The sequence below is a fragment of the Pteronotus mesoamericanus genome, unplaced genomic scaffold, assembly GCF_021234165.1.
Source record: "Pteronotus mesoamericanus isolate MK-2021 breed Mesoamerican mustached bat unplaced genomic scaffold, CSHL_Meso_final contig_78, whole genome shotgun sequence".
Lineage (NCBI taxonomy): Eukaryota > Metazoa > Chordata > Mammalia > Chiroptera > Mormoopidae > Pteronotus > Pteronotus mesoamericanus.
Genome location: NW_026555258.1, coordinates 26,378,169 through 26,400,479, shown reverse-complemented (window position 1 = coordinate 26,400,479; position 22,311 = coordinate 26,378,169). Strand labels below are relative to the sequence as shown.

The following is a 22,311-nucleotide window of genomic DNA, read 5'->3' as shown; positions in this document are numbered from 1 at the left end:
GCAGATTTAGAATCCTTTGGAGTAGTTGGTCCTTAACTTTTAATTTGGTCCCCTGTATAATGATTCCATCCACACCTAATTGTATCTTCCCTCTCTCCCTTACTGTGTACAGGGAGGCTTCCACTTGTGCTTCCCAACAGGTGTTTGTGGTTCATTTGCAGTCTTCCCAGTCTAAATACAATGCACCAGTCAGGGGTCATTTTTATAGTGAAATTGTCTGATAACACAGCTGAGATTCTATTTTTATCTTAATTTAATGTTTCCAGGGAAACTGGTAAAAGGAACATCCTGAGGCCATTGTTCTTTGGCGAAAGGATTAATCCTTTCTCATAGGGTGTTCGTTATTTTAGTTTGCACAAGGAAGACTTTTTAAGGTGATGACATTTGAGGTGAAATCTAAATGAAATGAGACTGTTCATCAGGCAGAACATGTGCATATGTGGGAAGCCTTGAGGCCTGACGTAGAGAGGCGTCTAGATCTAGGGAACGGTGGAAAATGTGAGCAGAGTTGGGAAGGACTGGAAGCATTTGGAATATTTGGGAGTTTCATGGTATGACTTTAAACATCACATGTATCTGAATTGGAAAACTCTTTTCTCTTATAGACACAGATGAAACTAGTTTGTTGGGAAAGAAAGATGATGGACTACAATATCGACCAGATGTGAAAGGTACCGAATCATGATTTTTCTAATTTTGGCTAACTATTGAAATGTGGTCATTAGCCGTCCTTGGTAATTCTAGTTCTGTTATAACGACCTTTCCAACTTTGCTCTCTGTAGCAATACACATTATGCAGTGATTATTAATAATACAATTAACTGAAATAGCTAAAGTGTTTCTCAGTTTACAGAATATGCTTTTTTATTTTTTAAATTTTTAAAAAATATTTTCTTTATTATTTTTAGAGCTATGGGGAAGGAGGGAGAAAGAGAGGGAGAAAAACCTCCATGTGTGAAAGATACATTGATTAGTTGCTTCTTGCATGCCACCAACCGAGGACTCAGCCTGCAACCCAGGCATGTGCCCTGACTGGGAATCAAACTGGCAACCTTTTGGTTTGCAGGTCGGTGCTCAATCCACTGAGCCATGCCAGCCAGAGCAGAATATGCTTTTCTAAGTTGAATTTTTTATTGAGATGATTGTATATTCACATGCAGTTGTAGGAAATTATGCAGAAAGACCCCTTATATTTGCTTTTTACATCCTCTTCTGTAGAACCCACTGTTCACACTTGCCTCCTGTGCATAGGCCTTTCAGCCTTGTTCCCTGTGCCTGGACCTTTCCTTTGCCTTATTATTATTCACCGTTTTGGGCTCAGCTTAAGTCATTTCCGTTTGGGAAGTATTCCTCCTTGACCTTTAAATCTAGATTAGGTGCCTCTATTATATATTCTTCTGTCCAAGCACTTAACCGGCACTAATTATCATTGCCTTTTCTTTGCTCAGCTGTATCCCCCTCTAGGCTGAGGGTTCAGTGAGGACAGGAGACTGTATCTATCTATCACGTTCACTTTTGTATTCCTGACATGTAATAGAATGTCTGGCACAAATGTAGGCTTTCCATACTTGTCAAAGAATGGGTGAAGTGCAGAGCCGTTGTAGGATTTATTTGTACAAAGTCTTACACGTAGTAAAGGTCCAAGCACAGATTGGGTCCCCAGTTCCTTGACCTCTCATGTCCAGGGCACTTTCACTTCTCATTTTCAAATCCATTATTTTATTTGATTCTTACAACTACTCTCGGGAAAGGACCAATAGGAGCATTGGGGCTGAATGAGGTTATGTCTAGGAACCAAAGCAGGTATAGGTCTTGGAGCTCCTAGACTGGGACTTCTATATAATTGCTCTCCTACATCTTTTAGTCATATGTTTAGTTATACTAATGGACAGGTTTTTTTTTAAGATGTGTGATTGACCTTTTATAACTACTTTATAAAAAAAATGTAAAATGCAAATAGCAATAGTACCTGTCTCATAGAGTTTCATAAAAACTAAATGAGATAATACATGTCAGGTGCTTACAACAGTCCTCATAAGTGCCCAATAAATTGTGGCTGTTATTATCATTGAGTCATTCTCTCACTTGAATCATACTGAACCAGAATCAGTTATATCTGATGAGCCCCTGAAGTATCACTTTCCTATTTTGATACAAAGTGCTATATTTAAAATAGGAAATTTCCTGTACTTCCATATGAGACATAATAGATCAGCCCACTCTATTGTTTATACTGATAGTACATGACCGTAATAGGAAAACTCTTTTTTAGTAGGTAGAAACTCATGCATTAGACAAGTTGAGGGATTGTGTCTGCCTAAAATACTTTTCTGCCTTTGATAAAATCACAGGGATAATTTACTGTGTGGGCCACGTTGGAGATACTGAAAAATTCTTTACACATAAGAATTGATTTACAAGGTATAATTTATAATGTGCCTACTTTATACTGGCCATTTTACCAAACACCGTTGATGGATAGAAAGATATCTAATACATGGCATCTGTCTTTAAAGAGGTTGTGATATAACAAGAAATGAGTATAACCTACTTATAACAAAGTAGAAATTGGTTATTGTCATAAACGTAATGTGGTTAAAAGTGCAATGGGGATTCAGAAAAGAAGAGATTACTGTTTGGTGGGGGATAGTGAAAATCTGAGAAACTTCATGGAAGAGGTGGAATTTGAGCTGAGCGTTGATGGGTGGTTAGGATTTGAACAGAGGTCAAAGGGATACTTTCGGAGGATGGAAGAGCATGAACAGAGGCGTAGATGCAGGTATGATAGGATGTGTTGGAGAATGGTAAGGAATCCTTTTTTGTCTGGCTAGTAGGTGTATGAAGAGGTAGAAGTAGAAGGCAAAACTAGAAAGAAAACTTGGGGCCGTGTTACGTAGTGTCTTGAATATTATGTTACCTTAGGGAATTTAAACTTTATTTGTAGTCAGTGGGGAATGATTGATATATTTGAAAAAGGCAAAGGTACAAAATTAAGCAATTGAATGGATGATACCTGGCAGGAACATTTTGCTTATTATATCCATTGGACTGGAGGTAGGGAGATCAGTTAGTAGACTCAAAAGGAATAGACATCTACTTATATATGGAGGATAGAGAATTCAAGCTCAGATGACTTGAACGAGGGATTCTGCTTGTTCATCTACGGGTGTTGGGAGGGGAAATGTGTTTGGAGTAAGGTACGGGAGGAGTTGATTCTGTAGGTGATAAGTTTTATTTCAGAGTTTGGGTTGCTTATGGAACTCATCCAAGTGCTTGTGTTCAGCATAAATTTATGAGTCAGTCCTTGGATATAGAGGTAATAACTGAAGTCATGAGAATGAATGAGAGGGATTATAGAGCTGCATTGTCTCAAACAGTGACTATTTAAATTTAAATTAATTAAAATGAAATAAAATGAAAGGTTCAGATGTGTGATCGACCTTTTATAACTACTTTATAAAAAATACGTGAAATGCAAATAGCAGTAGTACCCATCTCATAGAGTTTCATAAAAACTAAATGAGATAATACATGTCAGGTGCTTAGAACAGTCCATCACCCTAGCACTATTTGAAATGTTGAATAGCCACATGTGACCAGTGACAAAGATATTGGACAGCATAGATATTGATCATGTCTAAAGCTGTAGATAGTTCCATTGGATAGCACTGTTACTTAGAAAGGAGAGGAGGTTTAACTTAGGATGAAGCAGAAAGAGGATCCAGAGGAAGAAATCAAGAATACAATGGCATAGGAGCCAAAGGGAAGATAGCCATGTGGTTTAAAATGCTGCATAAAGGTATGAGAGGAAGAGCACTGAATTTAAAGACAGGGGGATCACTGGTAATCTTGGACCAGGCAGTTTCTGTAGAGTTAGGAAGGTGAAACCCGAGTCGTGCAATCAGAAATGTTCTAGTAGTAAGGAATAAGAGTCAAAGGTTGCTGTATTTTGTATTTTACTTCATTTGCTTTTATATTTTGTTCTCACAAGCATTTACAGGAGGCCTCCAGTACATGTTTGCATCCTTCATATTCAACCAAGACTAGGTAGGTAGGCAGGGACCTAGGGAGGGAGGCTACCAAGTGAGAGCAGGAACGCAGCATCAGCAAGCAGCCGGAAAAAGGATAAGAAAGTGCTCAGCAAGAAAGACCTTTTAAAGTTGGGCTCCTGGAGAAGAGCGTGGGTGAAATGGGGCACTCGTAGGTCCAGCACGGTGGCTCAATTCGCGCTCCTCTTGGGCTGTCGGAAAACCATTGGTAACTTTGATATTGCAGTGGTAAGAAGCTTTGGTGTAGATGTTGAAGGCATAAAGGATATGATGGTTGAGTATGAGGTATGGGAGAGATGGGTATGTGACATTTTAGAAACTTGATAAAAGAAAATTTCAAACCTATAAAAACAGAGTAGTATAATGAACCCTCAGTACCCAATACTCACCTTCAACAGTTAATCAGCGTTGCCATTCTTATTTTGCCTTTATACTCCCACCTACTTCATTATCATTATTCTTATTTTATAGGTGCTCTTTGGAGGTATAATTTACATATGCTGAAATGCACAAATGTTAGCTATCAATTTTGACAAGTGGATACACCCCACGTGCGCTACACCTTATCACAATCTATAATATTTCCATCTACCCAGGGAGTTCCTTTGTGGCATATGACATTTTAATGAGACCATTTTTTTTATCAAACGCTATTTTCATACAGCATAAGATTTCACCATAATGGCTTTTTATTACCAAGACATTTTGGCTTCTTTCCTGAGCTCTACCTCACCCCAACCCTCACTCCACCTGTGACCTCTTCCTTTCAGTAGTCTCTCTTCCTGCTAACCAGTGATTCCAGAGACACCGAAATATTCCATTGCTTGTTTGACTGTTGTTTATAAAGATTTTTATTTATTTATTTTCAGGGAGAGGGGAAGGAAGGGAGAAAGAGAGGGAGAGAAACATCAGTGTGTGCTTGCCTCACACGCGCCCCACACCAGGGACCTGGCCCACAACCCAGGCATGTGCCCTGCCTGGGAATCAAACGAGCGACCCTTTGTTTCGCAGGCCAGTGCTCAATTCACTGAGCTGCACCAGCCAGGGCTTGATATGTTCTTTTAAAAATGGCCTTGAAAAATCTCGCCTCATCAAAAGGTTAAGACTGAGCCAGTTGCTAACGTCACCGAAGGAGACCTGAGGGTGCGGGTGGTGGGGCGTGGTGGAGAGTCGTGGTGAGGATGGTCAGAAGGCGGACAGCTCAGACCGCTGAGAGAGGAAGCTTGTCGGGAGAGAGCATGGAGCGCGGACCTGGAGGTGACAGGTGGCAAGGCAGCAGGGGAAGGTGCAAGGAAAGGTATTGCAGGAAGTCATGGGGTCTTGGTGTACTAGGGAGAGGAAGGGAGTACTTTCTCAGGGAGCCACCCGAGGAGGTGGATGAGTGTGTTCACAGTAGAAAAGGCGTGCCACGGGGCAAGGTGGAAAGGCTGGGAAAGGAAGAGTTAGGGCTGGTGTGGAAAACAGTGGGTTTAGAAATGAGAAAGTGGAAAGTGTTGGAGGATAGGCAGGAGTTTTTACCTGGGTAGGAAATTCCTGATGGGGTCCAAGAGGGGAGGATTCATGGAGGGATATGTTAGTGGTGAGGCTTGGGGTACAAGGTAGTATAGGGGAAGGAAGAGAGTATAGTGACTTTTTTAATTGGGGATTTGTAGAAATAACGAGCCCTAGACTTACCGATACAGTATTGATGTAGTTGTTGAGGTGTCAGCAGTCGACCCTCGAAATGCGTAGCTCAATTGTTAATACAATTGCTCATGCTTTATTTGGGTTGTACACTGATGGACCAGGGCCGATAGCCAGTGGGACATGCCTTTGCATATAAGCCATCTGGCGCTGGGTTTTCTTACAACATCATCACTTAGAACCATCCTCTCCTTTGTTTTTGAAAACACTGCCGCTGGTGGTGGATTTGTTTCTGGGTGGAAGGAGCCGCTGGGTGACCGAGCACACTTTGTGTGGTGCAGACACACACAACGCTGTTCAGAGACCAGCAGTTGCAGCTGTTATTCCTGGAGCCTGCCTGTCACCACTTGCCTGAGGGCACTGTTTAGCCAGACCGTTCTCTCCTCCCTTCTTGTTGTCTGAGGCTCTGCCTCTGTCCTGCTTTGTGACATCTTTGAAGCCTTTTTATCTTTCCTTTTTGGAGTTATTAATTTCCTTGGCTTACAGAGCAGGTGCTTGGACATTCCGCTTTTGTCCATTCCCCACACACCTCCCAGGGTAACTTGGTGAGGTCATAGTCTGTTGGGTAAGAGCTTGTGCTCAGGAGTCAGACTTGGTCAACACTTAAAGGCCATGTGGCCTGAGTTCTCTGTTTCAATCGTCACATCTATAAAGAGGGGACAGTAAAATCTACTGCCGAGCATTTCTCTGAATCTTAAACGCTATGTCACTGAATTGCTTATTGATGTTACTATGGTGATTGTAATACTTTTGTTTTCTAGTGTCCTTTTTGGTAGCCTGGCTGTGCTCAAAGGTCTTTCTCTCCATAGCATGTGTAATATAAGTCGTGAGAAACATCAGTAGGATATTCACCCATTCATCAGTTGTCAACTGAATACCCTACTGTGTGCCAGGCGCTTTCACATACTTGTATTATTATTTAATCCTCACCGCAGCCATGCTATCCTCATTTTGCAGACGAGGAAACGGAAGCTGTGAGATTTGTGGCTCGTGTGGAATGGCAGAGCAAGGACTTTCTGAGCCTAACCCTTGATGCTCTTTCTCTTGTATCACAACTGTTCCCGGATTCTGTCCTGTTCCCCCCACATCCTTAATTTCCTTGCAATAGTTAATCTACTTCCAGCTCTCACCTTGGCAAAATTTGTTCTGTAGCCTTGATCTTCCTTTAAGTGCTAGTTTCATCTGTTCAGTTGTCTAGGGTATGTTTGTACTTACCTCTTGTTTGTACTGACATTGCCTGAAACTCCAGGAACTAACGTAGTGCCTAGAATGTGATAGGTGCTTAACAAGTACTTCCTGCATGACTGGAGGTGTAATTTGACTTCCAGCTACATTCTCTCTACTGAACCTCCTGCCATTAGGCTCACATTTTGAGGGTTTTTTTTTTCCCCCAGTTTTTAAAATTGTGGCAAAATATACATAACAGAATTTACCATCTTAACCATTTTTAAGTGTACAGCTCAGTGGTATTAAATACATTCATGATGTTGTACAGCTGTCCCCACCGTCCATCTCTAGAACCCTCTTCATCTTGCAAAACGGAATTATAGCCACGAAACAATAACTCCCACTTCTCCCTCCCCTCAGCCCTGGCAACCATCATTCTGCTTTTGGTTTCTATGGTTTCGACGACTCTAAGTACTTCATGTAAATGGAATCATACAGTGTTTGTCTTTTGTGACTGGCTTATTTCAGTTAATGTACTGTCCTCTAGGTTCATCCATGTTGTAGCTTCTATCACATTTCAGTCCTTTTTAAGGCTGAATAATATTTCATTGCATGTATATATCACATTTTGTTATCCCATTCATCCATTGACAGACACTTGGGTTGCTGCCAGGTTTTAGCTGTGTGAGTAATGCTGTTTTGAACATGGGTTTATAGCTATCTGTTTGATACCCTCCTTTTAATTCTTTTGGGCATGGATCCAGAAGTGGAATTGCTGGATCAGATGGCAATTCTATTTTTTTGAGGAACGACCATACTGTTTTCTATAGCGGCTGTACCATTAGACGTTCCCACCAGCAGTGCATGGGCCTCCAATTTCTTCACATCTTCACCAACACATGCTATTTTCTGGTTTTTGGATAGTACTCATCCTGATGGGTGTGAGGTGCTATCTTGAGTTTTGATTTGCATTTCCTTAATGATTAGGGATCTTGAGCATCTTTTTATGTATTTATTGACCATTTGTGTATCTTCTTTGGAGCAGAGTCATTTACATAATGCTATGTCAAGAGCATCTTTAATAAACCAGGCAGTTATGTTCTACTAAATGCTTAAATATACTGGGGGTTAGTGCTGGGTACTGTTCTTAAGGATGGTTGTATCAAACTATCTAAAGCAGCAGTCCCCAACCTTTTTGGCACCAAGAACTAGTTTCGTGGAAGACAATTTTTCCACGGACCCAGGGGAGGGAGGTGTGGCTTTATAGCTTGTCACCAGATGTAGCTTAATTATCACTTGCCACTCACGGAGAGGATTTTGATATGAGTCTGCAAGCAGTTGATTTACTACAGTCTCTGTGCAGTCAAACCTCTCTGCGCACGATAATCTGTGTTTGCAGCCGCTCCCCAGCACTAGCATCACTGCCTCAGCGCCACCTCAGCTCATCAGGCGTTAGATTCTCATAAGGAACTCAACCCAGATCCCTCGCATGTGCAGTTCACAGTAGGGTTCGTACCTCTATATGAATCTCATGCTGCTGCTGATCTGACAGGAGGCGGAGCTCAGGTGGTAATGCGAGCCATGGGGAATCTCTGTAAATACTGAAGAAGCTTTGCTCCCCTACCTGCCACTCACCTCCTGCTGTGTGGCCTGGTTCCCAACAGGCCATGGACCAGGATGCCCAGGGTTTCAGGACCCTTGACCTAAAAGGATTGGATTGGGGAAGTTTGGCCTTAAGAAAAATAATTGGTGGGCTGTTGGTTAGGGGGTGAACAGACAGGGGGAAATCTACCAAAGTTAAAGGAGGAGAGATTTCATTTAACATAAGCAAAATTTGATAGTAGAGGAATTAACTGTGTTAGGTTGCGTTTCTAAGCTCTGGAAGTATTCAGGTAGAAGCAGGCTTTTGAGGTTGTTAACTAAAGGGATTCCTTCATCAGACCAGAGGGCCTCCAAGGACCCTTCCCATCTGAGTTTTTGAGCTCATTTACTTTCCAAAGCATCTTCAAGCCATATTTATTTTTCTTCATCTCTAATATCTATTCCTGTTGCAGAGCTTCAGCTTAGCTTTTCAATGTCACAAGTTTGGATTATGTAGTAACCTCCTAATTGGTCACGTAGTCTTTCTAGTTCTCTTGACCCTTTATCTTGCATGCTGGTATACAATTAATTTTTTCAACAACTTTTGAGTCTTTACATAAGTGTGCAGTTCACTGTGTTTTTGGTATATTTACAGAGTTGTACAAGCATCATCATAACCTAATCTTAGACCATTTTCTTTACCCCCAAAAAATCTTACACCCACTCGCGGCCATTCCCCATTCCCCCAACCACCAGCCCTAGGCAACCATTCTCAATTTTTTATATAAAACATGACTTTCATTGTGTTGCTCTTCAGCTACAAGGCTTTTAGTCTCTTCTTTTCCGTGATTAAGAAAACATTTCTTACCTGGAGTTCATGTTTTTTTTCTTAACCTGATTTCGCCTTAGTTTTCCAACTTTGACTTATATCCTTCCCTAATCTTAATGTACAGCTCTTTGTAAGTTCATCTACTATTTGTTCTTGAAAATTCTATATGCATGTACGTTCCCTTTGGTTACCACTGTTCCTCTATAAATCTATCTATGCTGTGAGACCTAACTTAAGTCCTGCTCTCTATGAATTCTTTCCTGAGTATTGTTGCCTATAGTGAGTTATCCTTTGAATTTAAACTTCCATAATAGCTAATATTGTAAAACCTTCTTTTGGCATTTAATTAGAAACAACCATATGGGACTCCTTCCCTTGTGTTGTTCAGCTTTTTGTGTGTATATGTTGATTCTCTAAATTGATTATAAGCATTTTCAGGGCAGTGACCGTGTATACTTTTAAAAATAGCTTCTGTAGCTTGGCTGAGCATATGGCTATGCACAGGAATAGTAAGTACCTATAATGGAATGAATAGTGTTGATATTCAGCACAATGCTGAATTTGGATTCTGTGACAGCCACAGACTTTAGTCTTATTAAACATGTCTGTGTCTTCCATGGTTTTGCTTTGTCTAGAACTTGATGCCACGGTCTTTTTTTTTTTTTTTTTTAATTTATTTAATTTTAGAGACAGGGGAAGAGAGAGAGAAAGAGAGAGAAACATTGATGTCCCTGACTGGGGACCAAATTCACAACCCAGGCATGTGCCCTGGCTGGGAATTGAAATGGCTGCCCCTTGCTTTGCAGGATGACGCCCAAACAAGGCACACCGATCAAGGCGATGCTACATTCTTTTATTGATTCATTCAGTAAATGCTGTTAGTGCCGTACTCTGTCTATTCATTTCTCAAAACCGTGTTTTTAAAGTCGTTCACTTTTTCTTATTGCTGTCATGTAGCTGAATTCTGATGGCTTTCAGCTTCACATTATTCTTGAAATTTTCTGCTGCTCGTGGGACTTTCTTATGGTAGGTTAGCACATTGCCACGGCCTCTCTAGGCCTATACAATCCTGTTGGCGCACACTGTGCAGGACTCTGTTACTATACTTTAGTACATAACCTCAGTCTCCGTAGTCCCATGATTATATGTACTTCATCGTGTGCCACACCACAGAAGTACCGCGTGCTGTGGAGCTGGGGAATGAGTGACAAGTGCCATGGGAGACGGCGCTTTTCCCCCTTAAGTTCCTTATGGCTTGGCTTCTGGCGTAGAACGGCACTCTCAGTTTTAAACCAGAGCAAGGAAAGTACTACATTCCAAGGGTTAGGAGTTATGCAGAGATGAGAACACGAGCGTCTAGACTCTCAACGGAGCTCCCTCCCTCATGGTGGAGACGGATTTAAACAACCCATATAGTTACACGACAGTATCACTAGGATTGTAGTAGACTAGCCAGTGTTGAGGATTTCTGTAGCCCGGAGAAGGGCGTGGTTTCTTTCATCGCAAAGAATGACAGTTTTGGAGCTGAAGGAGACCTAGTAAGCCCTTTGAGGACAGGATATGTCTTATTATTTTTCTATCCCCAGCCCCTAGCAGAGTGACTGACATATGGAATGTGACCAGTAAATGATAGATGAATAAGTCATCTGTTCTCTGCTGTCCAACGTGGTAGCTATTAGCCACAAGTGGCTACTGTGTAACTTGAAATGTGGTAGTTGGAATTGAGGTGTGGTGTGAGTGTAAAGTGCTTACCGGATTTCGACGACTTGTTTAAGAAAAAAAGAGTGGAAAATACCATCATTTTATAATAAATATGGATTGTAAGTTGAAATGCCATTTATTTGATATATGGGGTTAAATAAAATATGATTAAAATTAATTTATCCTTTTTTACCTATTAAAAATAGCTACTAGAAAATAAAAATTACATATGTCTCATTTTCTACTTACATTGAACAATGCTGATATCATTTAACTCTGTGAGAAGGATTTGACTAAGGTCACAAAAATAGCATGAAATTTACAGGCTGCACTTCTTGAATTCTGGTATGTATAGTTTGTTTTCTAGGCATAATTTAGTACAAGATAAATACATAAATTTTGAGGTTAAAATACATCAAGTTTTGAGGTTAAAATACATCAAGTTGGTCTCATTAGAGATGACATAACCTCACTGCTTTAGTTATCCTGTCATTGGGCTTCATAATCATTAAAATTTTCCATTTATATGTAAATTGTGATCTCCAGAAAAGTCTGCATTTTTAGTTGTCAGTTTTTTCCTGCAGCTGGTACCTCTATTCACACTTCTCCCCTGCTTTTCCCCTTCTCATACATATACTTATATCTATATATATATACACATCCTCCTCTTTTATTCCTTTTCTTTGTTTCCATTAACATTCTTCAAATTTTATTAGCACCTTTATTTGTTTTGGGGACAGATAAGCCTTTGCTGTTACACAGGGTGCTAGCTCGTTGTTCAAGTGTCTTATAAGTGCATTAATTATCTCACGCAGTCCTCTCAAAACCCCACTATGTGTAGGTCCTATTATGATGTTGATTTTATAGTTACAAAATGTCAGGCTTAGAGAGAGTAGTATGCTCAAGGTCGCACAGCTAATAATGCACAGAGACTGCGAGCTGGAACTGTCAGCAGAAATAGCAGGAAACCAGGGAAATTGACAGGCCTGTATACGTTGGGGCACTCTGGGTCCACAGAGTTGAGGATTAATGTATTTGTGTAGATGCTGGAAAAAAAGTTCAAAAAATCCATTCCAAAATGTGTGGCTTTGTGAATGAGTGTACCTATGTAAGTATATATATACGAGAGAGAGAGAGAGAGAGAGAGAGAGAGAGAGAGAGAGAGAGAGACAGAGAGGGATAGAGAAAGCATGAATGAATGAATGTGATTGCTTTTGAAGACTGGGTCCTTATGTCTTCACCTGTCCAGCCTCTTTCTGTTTTTCCTTCTGGACCCTCTTCGCATTTCTGACAGTGGAATGAATTACTACACTTCCATTTTCTTCACTTCAACTCATTTCAGTTCAAATCAATATACCTAAGTCCAAAAAGATACTCATCAGCATGCTTACAATGGTTTTCTTTGGATAGAGGGATCTCAGGTGGTTAAATAATTTCTATTCCTTATAGTATTTTAATTTTTTTACATTAACATGTGCTAAAAAAGCTATATATAAAAATAGCAGCACTGTTTTCATTTGGGGAAAAAAAGTCAGTATGCTTGTTAGTGTTCATTCTAAAAATAAACCTTTCACCCTAAAATTTCAGAATCCCATAACCTACTCTCTGCCATTCCAGTGTTCTTCGGTCTCAGTTCTGTAGCCCTCGGGTAAAGGATTAGAATTAGCTGATTCTCCAGAAGCCAGTGCTATATACAGCAGCTCTCTGTCATAGAGGTGACCTTTCTTGTAGAAGTTGCATTTATTTCTTTAACAAAGATGTTTAGGGGTTTGTTTTTTTTTCAGATTATTTTTGAATAACAGGAGCTCATAGTCATCACATCCTTGCAAAAATTTTCGAATGCTTTGAGTCTAAACAGTTTACCTGCTGTTTGTGGCATTATGGGACCCCATTTGATAAATTTCCTTTCCAAATTACCCAGCAAGGGGTGAATTTATTTGTTGTCTCAGAACCCTTGAAATGTCCATATTTCTCAATTTGCTTTTCACTAGTTGTTGACCTGATTTATGCTCTTTTAAGATGCTAGTGATCAAAGAGAAGATGTTTATATTGGAAACCACATGCCTTGCCCTGAAAACCTCAATGGTTACTGCATCCACGGGAAGTGTGAATTCATCTATGCTACTCAGAAGGCTTCTTGTAGGTAAGTTGGCACTGCAGGTCGGAGATGTGAATTTTTTTCCATCAGTGGTTACATGAAATGTGGACGAACTACTACCAAAAAGTACTGTTTATTTTCAGTAGAGATATAAAAAAATTAGCATCATTTCAAAAAAAAATTGGCAGGTAATATGCACAAACAATGTTGTATTAGGGTTCTGAGATCTAACTTTTTAAATATAATGTCTATTTTAATACAAAATAAATGTCATATTTCAACACTTATTTTGGTTTGTAAGCAATCTGTCAGAAGGTGGTTGAGGGACTAAAGAATGTGTTAAGAACAGAGAACATGGAACTCAGAATATGCTCAAATAGATTTCTAAAAATAAAGGGGATGAGGAAGTAGAACCAGGTGTGATGTGAGAGATCGAAAAGGAAAGGATGTAAACCTGTCTGACTTCAGAGAGGTCATACGACTTGTTCAAGGTCAGCAGCAAGTTAGAAATAGAGTTGGGCCAAAATTAGAGCTCCGATTTCCTGATACTCAGCCTGTGTTAGTGCTCTCTGCTGCCCTGTGTCTGCCTACCAACAGCACTTCTTGCTGCTGCTGCTGCTGCGAGCCCATCCTGTCCCTCAGGTTGGTCTAGTTACCCGGGCTGTTTCCAAGACGAGGGCAGATGCTATTATTCGGCTGCTCCTGCTTCCTGAAGTTTGACCAGAATCCCTTTTTCCTTTCTTTGTTAACAACATCAAACCATGATAAAATGCTATACTTTCTTTTGTTCTATCAACCTACAAGCCAGTGAATCTTTCTCTCCAAGGAGGAAAAGAGGCCATTTGAAATTGGGTCTCTTAGGTTCTCCACGCCTCGGGCTCCCTTCTCCCAACTCCTTCATTTTCCTCCTCCCCTCCTGCTTTAAAAAGAACAGCAACAAAACCTATAAACCGTTAATGGTAAAATCATTTCTGTTAAGCTTTTGGCTTTTTCCTGATTGAAAGTTCTTGTCTTGGAAGGAGTTAGTTCCCCTCACCTCCTTTTCTCTGAACATTTAAATAATACAGTTGTGAAGAGGAGGACAGGCCAGCATTTAATTAATTAATTAATTAATGTAAGCCATTGAGATGTAACTGATCCATAACGTTATATTTAAGCCAGCATTACAATCATACAGTGAGTTCCTCATTGGTCTCAGTGGCATACGTATTCGGATAGAAGGTCCGATCGTGTTCCCCCCTTAGGATGGGGCATCTTTTGAGATACCTAAGTGAGGGATGAGAGAAGATGATGTCCGTGATAATCATCTTATTGTCAACTGCTAAAATCCCATGATGTGAGTAATACCAGCTCATGTCATGGGATTTCAGTAGATGACAATAGGAAGGTTGAATGGTACAGTGGTTAAAAGTTTTGGAATGAGATATGTCAGATTGGCCACTTATTGGCTATGCCCTTTGGAAGTTCCTTGAAGTTTCTAAGCCTTGTTTTCCTTATTTCTAAAATTGTAATAATACCGGTACCTATCTCTTAGTGTTGTTAAAATTAAATGCCAGGTGATTAGCATAACATTTGGTACACAGTATATATTTAATAAATAGTGATTGATATTGTTTGACTGTAAATGCCTGTAGGTTAGGGGCTGTGTTTTCCTTACCACTGTCTTCCCAGTGCCTAGTGTAGAACCTAGCCCAGAAGCTTCTCAGTACATAATTTTTGAATGACAGGTGATGATGATCAGCTTTTCCCTTTCCTCCAGACCAGAGGTGTTTCTTAAATGCTAAAGAATCTCTTTCTGCACACTTGTAACTCCTAAAAAGCAGTTGACCTTTTCCTTTTGTTTAAGTATTTGCAATGTCTACAAGAATCAGACCTTAATACCAGGTGCATATGACCAGTAGGTGGGTGTGTTTGGGCAGCAGGGAATAGGTGGGAGATGAACAGTCTTAGCCACAGCCTATTATTATGTTAAAATCTTCTAGTTCTATCCCACCATTGGTTTGTCAGTTTGTGTATTGCTTACTTTGCCCACATTTTACCCAACACTAGCGGTTCAAAATCAAAAGTGACAGGGATCCAGGGTCTTACCTTCCAAAAAACATACAGTTTGGTAGGCAAGACTGACAAACAATAAGAAATTAAAATATCATGAAAAATGCTATCATAGGTAGATACACATGAGATAATTTGGGACTTCACATAAGGCGCTTCTATCCGAGGGGGTTGAGGGGCATTGTGGGAGGAGGGGCGGATTTTACAGGAACATTTGTGCCATCTGAGGAGCTTGTCCTTTGTTTTAAGGCAGTGAGAAGCCATTTAAGGATTCAAGGAAGAAAAATGTAATCAAGTCTGATTAGAAATAGACTAGAAGACTGAAAGTTAGGAGACTGTGTATTAGTAAGGAGTGGGACCCTGAACTCAGTAAAGGAACTGGACTGGGATTGAGATGAGTGGATGCATTACAGAGGCAATACGGTGGTTGAATCCGTCATTTTAGGTGACTAGTCGGATATGAGGATGGGAGCGTGGGGGTCGGTGGAGAGTAGTGGAACGGATGAGTCAAGAGTTTCCTGGACTGAGGCAAAATTCAGTGGGGAAATACAACGGGAAGAGGGAAGTGCGTAGAGGAGGAAAATGGTGTATTTAGTTTAATATGCTTGGTCTCAGGTGTCTGTGGGGTACCCACTTACGGATGTCTAGTAGGCTCCTGGGTATATGTTGGTTTCAGAACTCATGAGACAGATGTAGTTTGAAGACATACATTCAGGAATCATTCCATCTGTAGTGCAGCCTTTTTAGCTCCCACCCAGCAGTCCTTCCATCCCACTAGACCGCCAGCTTCCTGATCCTATCACTCCCTCATCCTCATCCTCTGCTCGTCTTCATCCCCTCCGTACTGAGCGTAAATTCTAAGGGCAATCATTGCAGTCCCTGCCTTACCCTTCCTTCATCATCCTCCCTCGACACAACTGTAATCCTGGTGCATCAACTTCCCACCTGTACTGTGCACCCGCGCCCATACAGCCGGACATGGCTGTTGTTTGAGAAGCACACCACCAGGTTGGCTTGTCTCGTACACAAAGTCACCTCTACACGCTGCCACAGAGTCATTCTACAGCTGTAGTTCATTCATTTTCCTCTTCGGCGAGGCATCTTTATACCCTCACCCCTCTCTTCAGGTTGCCAGCATCTCCTCTCTCAGCCTCGCTTTTGGCTGATGACGTTGTTTCCAAGTTCAATGAGAAACCCAAAGCAGGTTGAAGAGAAATTCTACACACTTTTCACTATTACCTGTTATCTATTCTCTCCCTCTTTTTCTCCCTATCATATATTTGTATAAATATATTTTTTAATATATTTTTATTCTATCATGGTTAAAAAAAAACCCTTCATTCTCACTTTCACCAGCTACCAACCCATTTCTTTCCTGGGCAGAAGGACTCAAAAGACTTGCTGACTCTGTCTCCAGTTCATTTCCCATCTCTCTTGAAGCCACCGAACAAGCTTTTGTCCCCAAAAAGCTTAGCACTGCAAAAGCATTGTCGGAGACTGTTCTTGTTGCTAAATTCAGTGGTCAGGCCTTAGTCTTACATTGCATTTGACACAATCGATCCCTCCTGTGTGGTACACATTCTTCACTGGGCTTCTGGGATTATATTCTCTCTTGGCTTTCTTTGACCTCATTGGCCATTCCTTTTGGTCTTCTTGGCTGGTTCCTCTCTTGCTCCTTGACCATTTAGGGTTGGTGCGCGCCAGGCTGCAGTCCTAGTCCTCTTCCTTAGTGATTCTGTCGGTTCAGGGGGTTCACATGAGAAATGTGGATAACTCCTAACTTACATAAGTCCCAGAGCTTTCTCCTTAACATAAGACTCATGGATCCTTCACCCCCTTTGACATTTTCATCTGGATGTCTGACACCTCAAGCTTAGCAGGGTCAAAGCTGATCTTCTGACCTTCCTTCCTTCCCCTAAACCTGCTCCACCTGCAGCCTTCTTCCTCTCCGCCCATGCCAACTCCATCTGAATCTACTCAGACAACACATTTTTGATACAGCTTTGACCTCTCTCCCTTTCCCTCTCCCTCGCCCCGCCCCCACCCTGTTTCTCTCTCATCGAACTTGGAAACAACGTCATCAGCCAAAAGCGAGGCTGAGAGAGGAGATGCTGGCAACCTGAAGAGAGGGGTGAGGGTATAAAGATGCCTCGCCGAAGAGGAAAATGAATGAACTACAGCTGTAGAATGACTCTGTGGCAGCGTGTAGAGGTGACTTTGTGTACGAGACAAGCCAACCTGGTGGTGTGCTTCTCAAACAACAGCCATGTCCGGCTGTATGGGCGCGGGTGCACAGTACAGGTGGGAAGTTGATGCTCCAGGATTACAGTTGTGTCGAGTGAGGATGATCTCTCACACCCCATGTCCCCTCAGCTGGGAAATCCTGCCAGCTCTGTTTCAGACTATGTCCAGAATTGGGTTGCTTCTCACCATTGCCTCTGCTCTTCCAAGAGTCCAGCTCGGCATTATTTTCTCTCTGGCATTGTTGCAATAGCCCCCCTGAATGTATCCTACAACAGCCGGAGTAAGACTTTAAAAATAAAAATCAGTTCATGCCATTGCCCTGCTAAAACCCTTCCAGTGGCTCCGCCATCTCACTGAGCGCAGGGCCCTGCACGTTGGCCCTTCACTCTGTCTGGGTCCCCTGCCTCCCTCCTCCTTGCCCACTCCACTCCAGACAGGCCTGCTGCTGTTCCTGGGGCATCACGTGCACCCGGGCTCCCCACTCAGGGCCTTTCACTGACTCTGCTGTCTCTCCACTGTCCACACAACAAACTCCTTCACGTCTTTCTTACGTGTCACCTTCTTAATGAAGCCCACCCCAACCACCTTATTTAAAATTGCGGTCGTCCCCTCCTGGCTCGTACCTGGCACTAGTAATTTTCCTTAACACACACACACAGTCTCTCTCTCTCTCTCTCTCTCTCTCTCTCTGTAATACATATCATCTTCTAAACTAACCATTTAATTTACTTAACATGTTTATTGCCGCTCCCTCCCCCAGCTAGGGGGTAAACAGGCCAGGAGTCTTTATTTCTTTTGCTCATTGCTCTGTCCCAAATGCCCACTGTAATACCTGCCACATGTCAGGTGCTCAGGAACATGTCAATTGAACGAATCAGCACTGGAGGCCGTGGGAGTGAGTGAGATTACTGTGGAGGGTGTGGGGAATGAGAGACTAGAGGCGAGGGTACCACGTGCCTGGGTCTGCCTTTAGTAAATAACAGATGAAGAAGTAATAACCTAGAAGTTAATACTAGAAATATATAGAGAGTATAGCTCAAAGTCAGTTGCGGAAAATATGGTAACACCCAGGGAGGATTGCCTGAATGATACATGGCCTATACATTCTTTTTGATAGTCTGATTTTAATCTTTGGAATAAGCTTAACTGTCAGAGAGCTGCATATCTAGGACGTTGCCACAGCTCCCTATGGAACTGTTTTTATTTTACTGAGCTTTGACTTTTGGCCATTAGCTTACTGTGAAAGACATTATTTAAAAACTCCTGTGGGACTTTATTATATTGTTGAATTTATTGCAGCTCGTGCATGGTGAGGATGATGTCCTCTGTATCAGAAGGTGCCCTGTTTTAATGAGGACCAGTGCGATCAAGCTCCCTTGAATTTAATAACAAGAGCAACTGTGGTTCTTTTGTACAACTGCTTTGATTTTATTTTGTGGAGACTGTATTTTATATCAGTGATTTTACTACTTTCTTTTTGTGTCCTTTTTTTTTTTTTTAAAGAATCCATTGGTTTTTAGTATATTTGCTTAGCGTTGCCATCAGCAAGATTTTAGAACATTTCATCACCCCAAGAAGAAACTCCATACCCTTTAGCCATTACTTCCAAGGCTCCCCATTCTCTTCAGCCTTAGCCAGCCACTGATGTGTTCTGTCTCTCTAGATTGACCTATTCTGGAGATTTCATTTAAGTGGACTCATATAATATGTAGTCTTCTGTGTCCAGCTTCTTTCAACTTAGAATAATGTTTCTAAGGTTTATCTGTGTTGTAGCATGGATTAGTGCTTTGTTCCTTTTTATGGCTGAATGAGTTCCATTGAATGGATAATAGCACATTTTTTAACCCAGTTGATGAATATTTGGATTGTTTCTAGTTTTTGGCTGTTGTGAATAATGCTGCCCTGAATATTTATTTGAGGATTTGGACTGGACAGATGTTTTGATTCCACTTAGGTAAATGCCTAGGAGTGGTGTTGCTGGACCAAATGATAACTCTGTATGTAGCTTTTGGAGGAAATTGTAGCGTTTTCACAAGTGGCTGTAACATTTTATGTTCTCTACAGTACCCTCACCAACTTTGTTGTTATCTGAGTTTTTGATTCTGGCCATTTTAATGGGTATGAAGTGATATCTTTTTGTGGTTTTGATATGTGTTCCTCTGAAGACTAATGTGTTTATTTCCCATTTGTGTATCTTCTTTGGAGAAATGTCTGTTCATATCTTTTGCCCATTTTGTAATTTTTTGTCTTTTTGTTCAGGAATTTTTTTTTAAATTCCATATGTAAATCTTTTACCAGATAAATAATTTGCAAAAATTTTCTCCCATTTTGTGGGATACCTTTTTACTTTCTTGATAGTAGGTGTCCGTGTACGCAAAAGACTTTAATTTTCATTTAGTCCAATTTAACTATTTTGTTGTTGTTAATGCTTTTGCTGTCATATCTAAGAAATCATTGCCTAATGTAAAGGTATAGAGATTCACTTCCTTTCTTTCCCTAAGAGTTTTATAGCTTTAGCTCTTAGATTCAGGTCTGTGATCCATTTTGAGTTAATTTTTCTGTTATCTTGAGGAGGTTCGACCTTGTTTGTATGTGGATGTCTAGTCGTCCCAGCATCGTTTGTTGAAGAGACTGTTCTTTCTCTTTTAAATTGTCTTAGCACCGTTGTCAAAAACAACTTGACCATAGATGAATGGGTATATTTCTGGACTCTGAGTTCTATTCCATGGAGTATATATCAACCTTACTACTTTTTCTGTCTGCTAGGAAGCTTCTGGCAGGTGTCTAGGCACCTCAGGGACGGGATTTGCGAACTCACATCACCCAGGTTTCCTGTTTCTTCCCTGCCCCCAGGTTTCTTTTTGTTGTTATATGTGCTTTATTTAAAAAGCTTTTTTTGGTAAGGAAGTATGGGATGTTAATAAAGCTGTCTTTTTACTTCAGATGTTTTATTAATCAGTTCCAACTGAAGACTGCCTAATTCATACATTTTACTTTTGTCATCTGAAATAGTGAATTTTCTGTTAAATATCTTAAATGTTTTCCCCATGATATTATTATCATCATGATGTTGTTGTCTTTATATTTACTTTTAATTGAAATTAGGTAATTTCTAAGATTAGCACCTGCTTGACAACTCATCTCATTTCTGTCATTAATAACTTATTTTCTTCTCCTGCCTGCATCTTAAATGACTATATTATGTGCACTGAAAAATGGCTTGACTATAATTTGTTGCTGTGTTCAAAGAACTGTAACTGTTTATACCTATTTATTCAATAATCCCATTTTAAGTATTTAGCCTAAGGAATAACACTAATACAGAAAAGTATACATTCACCAAGATGTTCACCACACCTAATTTATAGTTGTGAAAAATGGAAAATAACTGGTATGTCTTAGAACAAGGAATAGATAAGTCAGCTATATTATAGTCACTGAAAGAAATATTATATATATATTTTTTATTTTTAAAATTTGTTGTTCAAGTACAGTCGTCTCCATTTTCCCGCCACCACTTTCTCCTGCCCCACCCACCCCCTCCTCCCACCCTCAGTCCTTCCCCGCTTTGGCTTTGTTCATGGGTCCTTTATACATGGTCCTTGATGATCCTTCCCCCTCTTTCCCCCATTGTCCCCCACCCCTCCCCTCTGGTTACTGTCAGTTTGTTCTTTATTTCAATGTCTGGTTATATTTTGCTTTCTTGTTTGTTTTGTTGATTTTTAAATGAGGGTAATAAAGACCTTTTAGCACCTTTAAAAATTAATGTGATACAATGATAGGGAAAAAGCACTTGTAAAAGAGACATATCAAAGAGTGTAAGGAAATCCACAAAGGCAATTTTGTTCAGATGTGAGGAAGGTGCCTGATTTTCTATTCCTGTTGAAATGTATCATTTTTTGGTCCTTTTAATTTTAAAACCTAAAACTATGGTAACTGGTGATTCTCATAGGAATTCTTTTTCTTCCCCCTTTACAGATGTGAATCTGGTTACACTGGACAGCACTGTGAAAAGACAGACTTTAGTATTCTCTATGTAGTGCCAAGTAGGCAAAAGCTCACTCATGTTCTCATTGCAGCGATTATTGGAGCTGTACAGATCGCCATTATAGTAGCTATTGTCATGTGCATAACAAGGTAGGTGACGACCTAAGAAATACCAACTTTAACTTAGAGGTGGGTAGCTGTGAAATTAAAGAACCTTGAAGGACATTGCAAATGATAGGGGCTTTAAGTCTCCCAGTTTTATTAGGAAAAAAACCCTCAGATCAGTTCACTAATGTTGCCACATGGGTCAGCCCTCTTCCTGTCTTGCTTCCTCAGAAGATGGGCAAGAACTCATTCCCAGGGTTTCAGGTCGATCTGGGTTGCAGGTGGAGGGAGCATGAGACTCTTCAATGACATAAAGGAGTTTAGGAATCTTAGAATTGTGTGTTGGTTCTAAGCACTGCATTCAGGGGCAAATTATTGGTAGTAGCAGACTTTTAGAATGGTCTGCGCGTGCACGGAAGAGCCACGCTGAAGATTTTTGAACCCCGCTGAACTGCAAGGTGTTTTATGCCCCAAGAATATACTTTATTTGCCAGCAGATAGGATAAGAAAGGAAGAAAAGTTTAAAGAAAACTGCTTTTCTTATTATCATTGTCTTAATGTAACTTCCATTTTCTAGAAAACAGTCATAACTACTAAACTGTAAAATTCTGTATTATTAACTAAAACTATTCGAATTTATTGTAACTAAACTCCAAATTAAAGGACTCTTGAGAGTGCAGTTGGCATAAAGTGGGTGTTTTCCACACTGAGTGGAAATATCTAAGTCAGAACTGAACTGGACCTGAGAAAAGTCATAGCAAATCAAGTGCATATTGTCTTTATGCTTCCCAGTCTCCTGTCTTTTCTTCTTGCTT

The 22,311-nt window shown here is 40.6% G+C and overlaps 1 protein-coding gene across 1 annotated transcript in view; it reads left to right on the top strand.

Moving 5' to 3' along the window:
* Nucleotides 1–22,311, top strand: part of TMEFF1 (transmembrane protein with EGF like and two follistatin like domains 1) — a 77,817-nt gene that overhangs the window by 52,557 nt on the left and 2,949 nt on the right. The window contains exons 7-9 of the mRNA XM_054584607.1: nt 606–671; nt 13,030–13,153; nt 21,383–21,541. Of these exons, the coding sequence (XP_054440582.1) occupies nt 606–671; nt 13,030–13,153; nt 21,383–21,541 (349 nt within the window). The remainder of the gene's footprint in view (nt 1–605; nt 672–13,029; nt 13,154–21,382; nt 21,542–22,311) is intronic.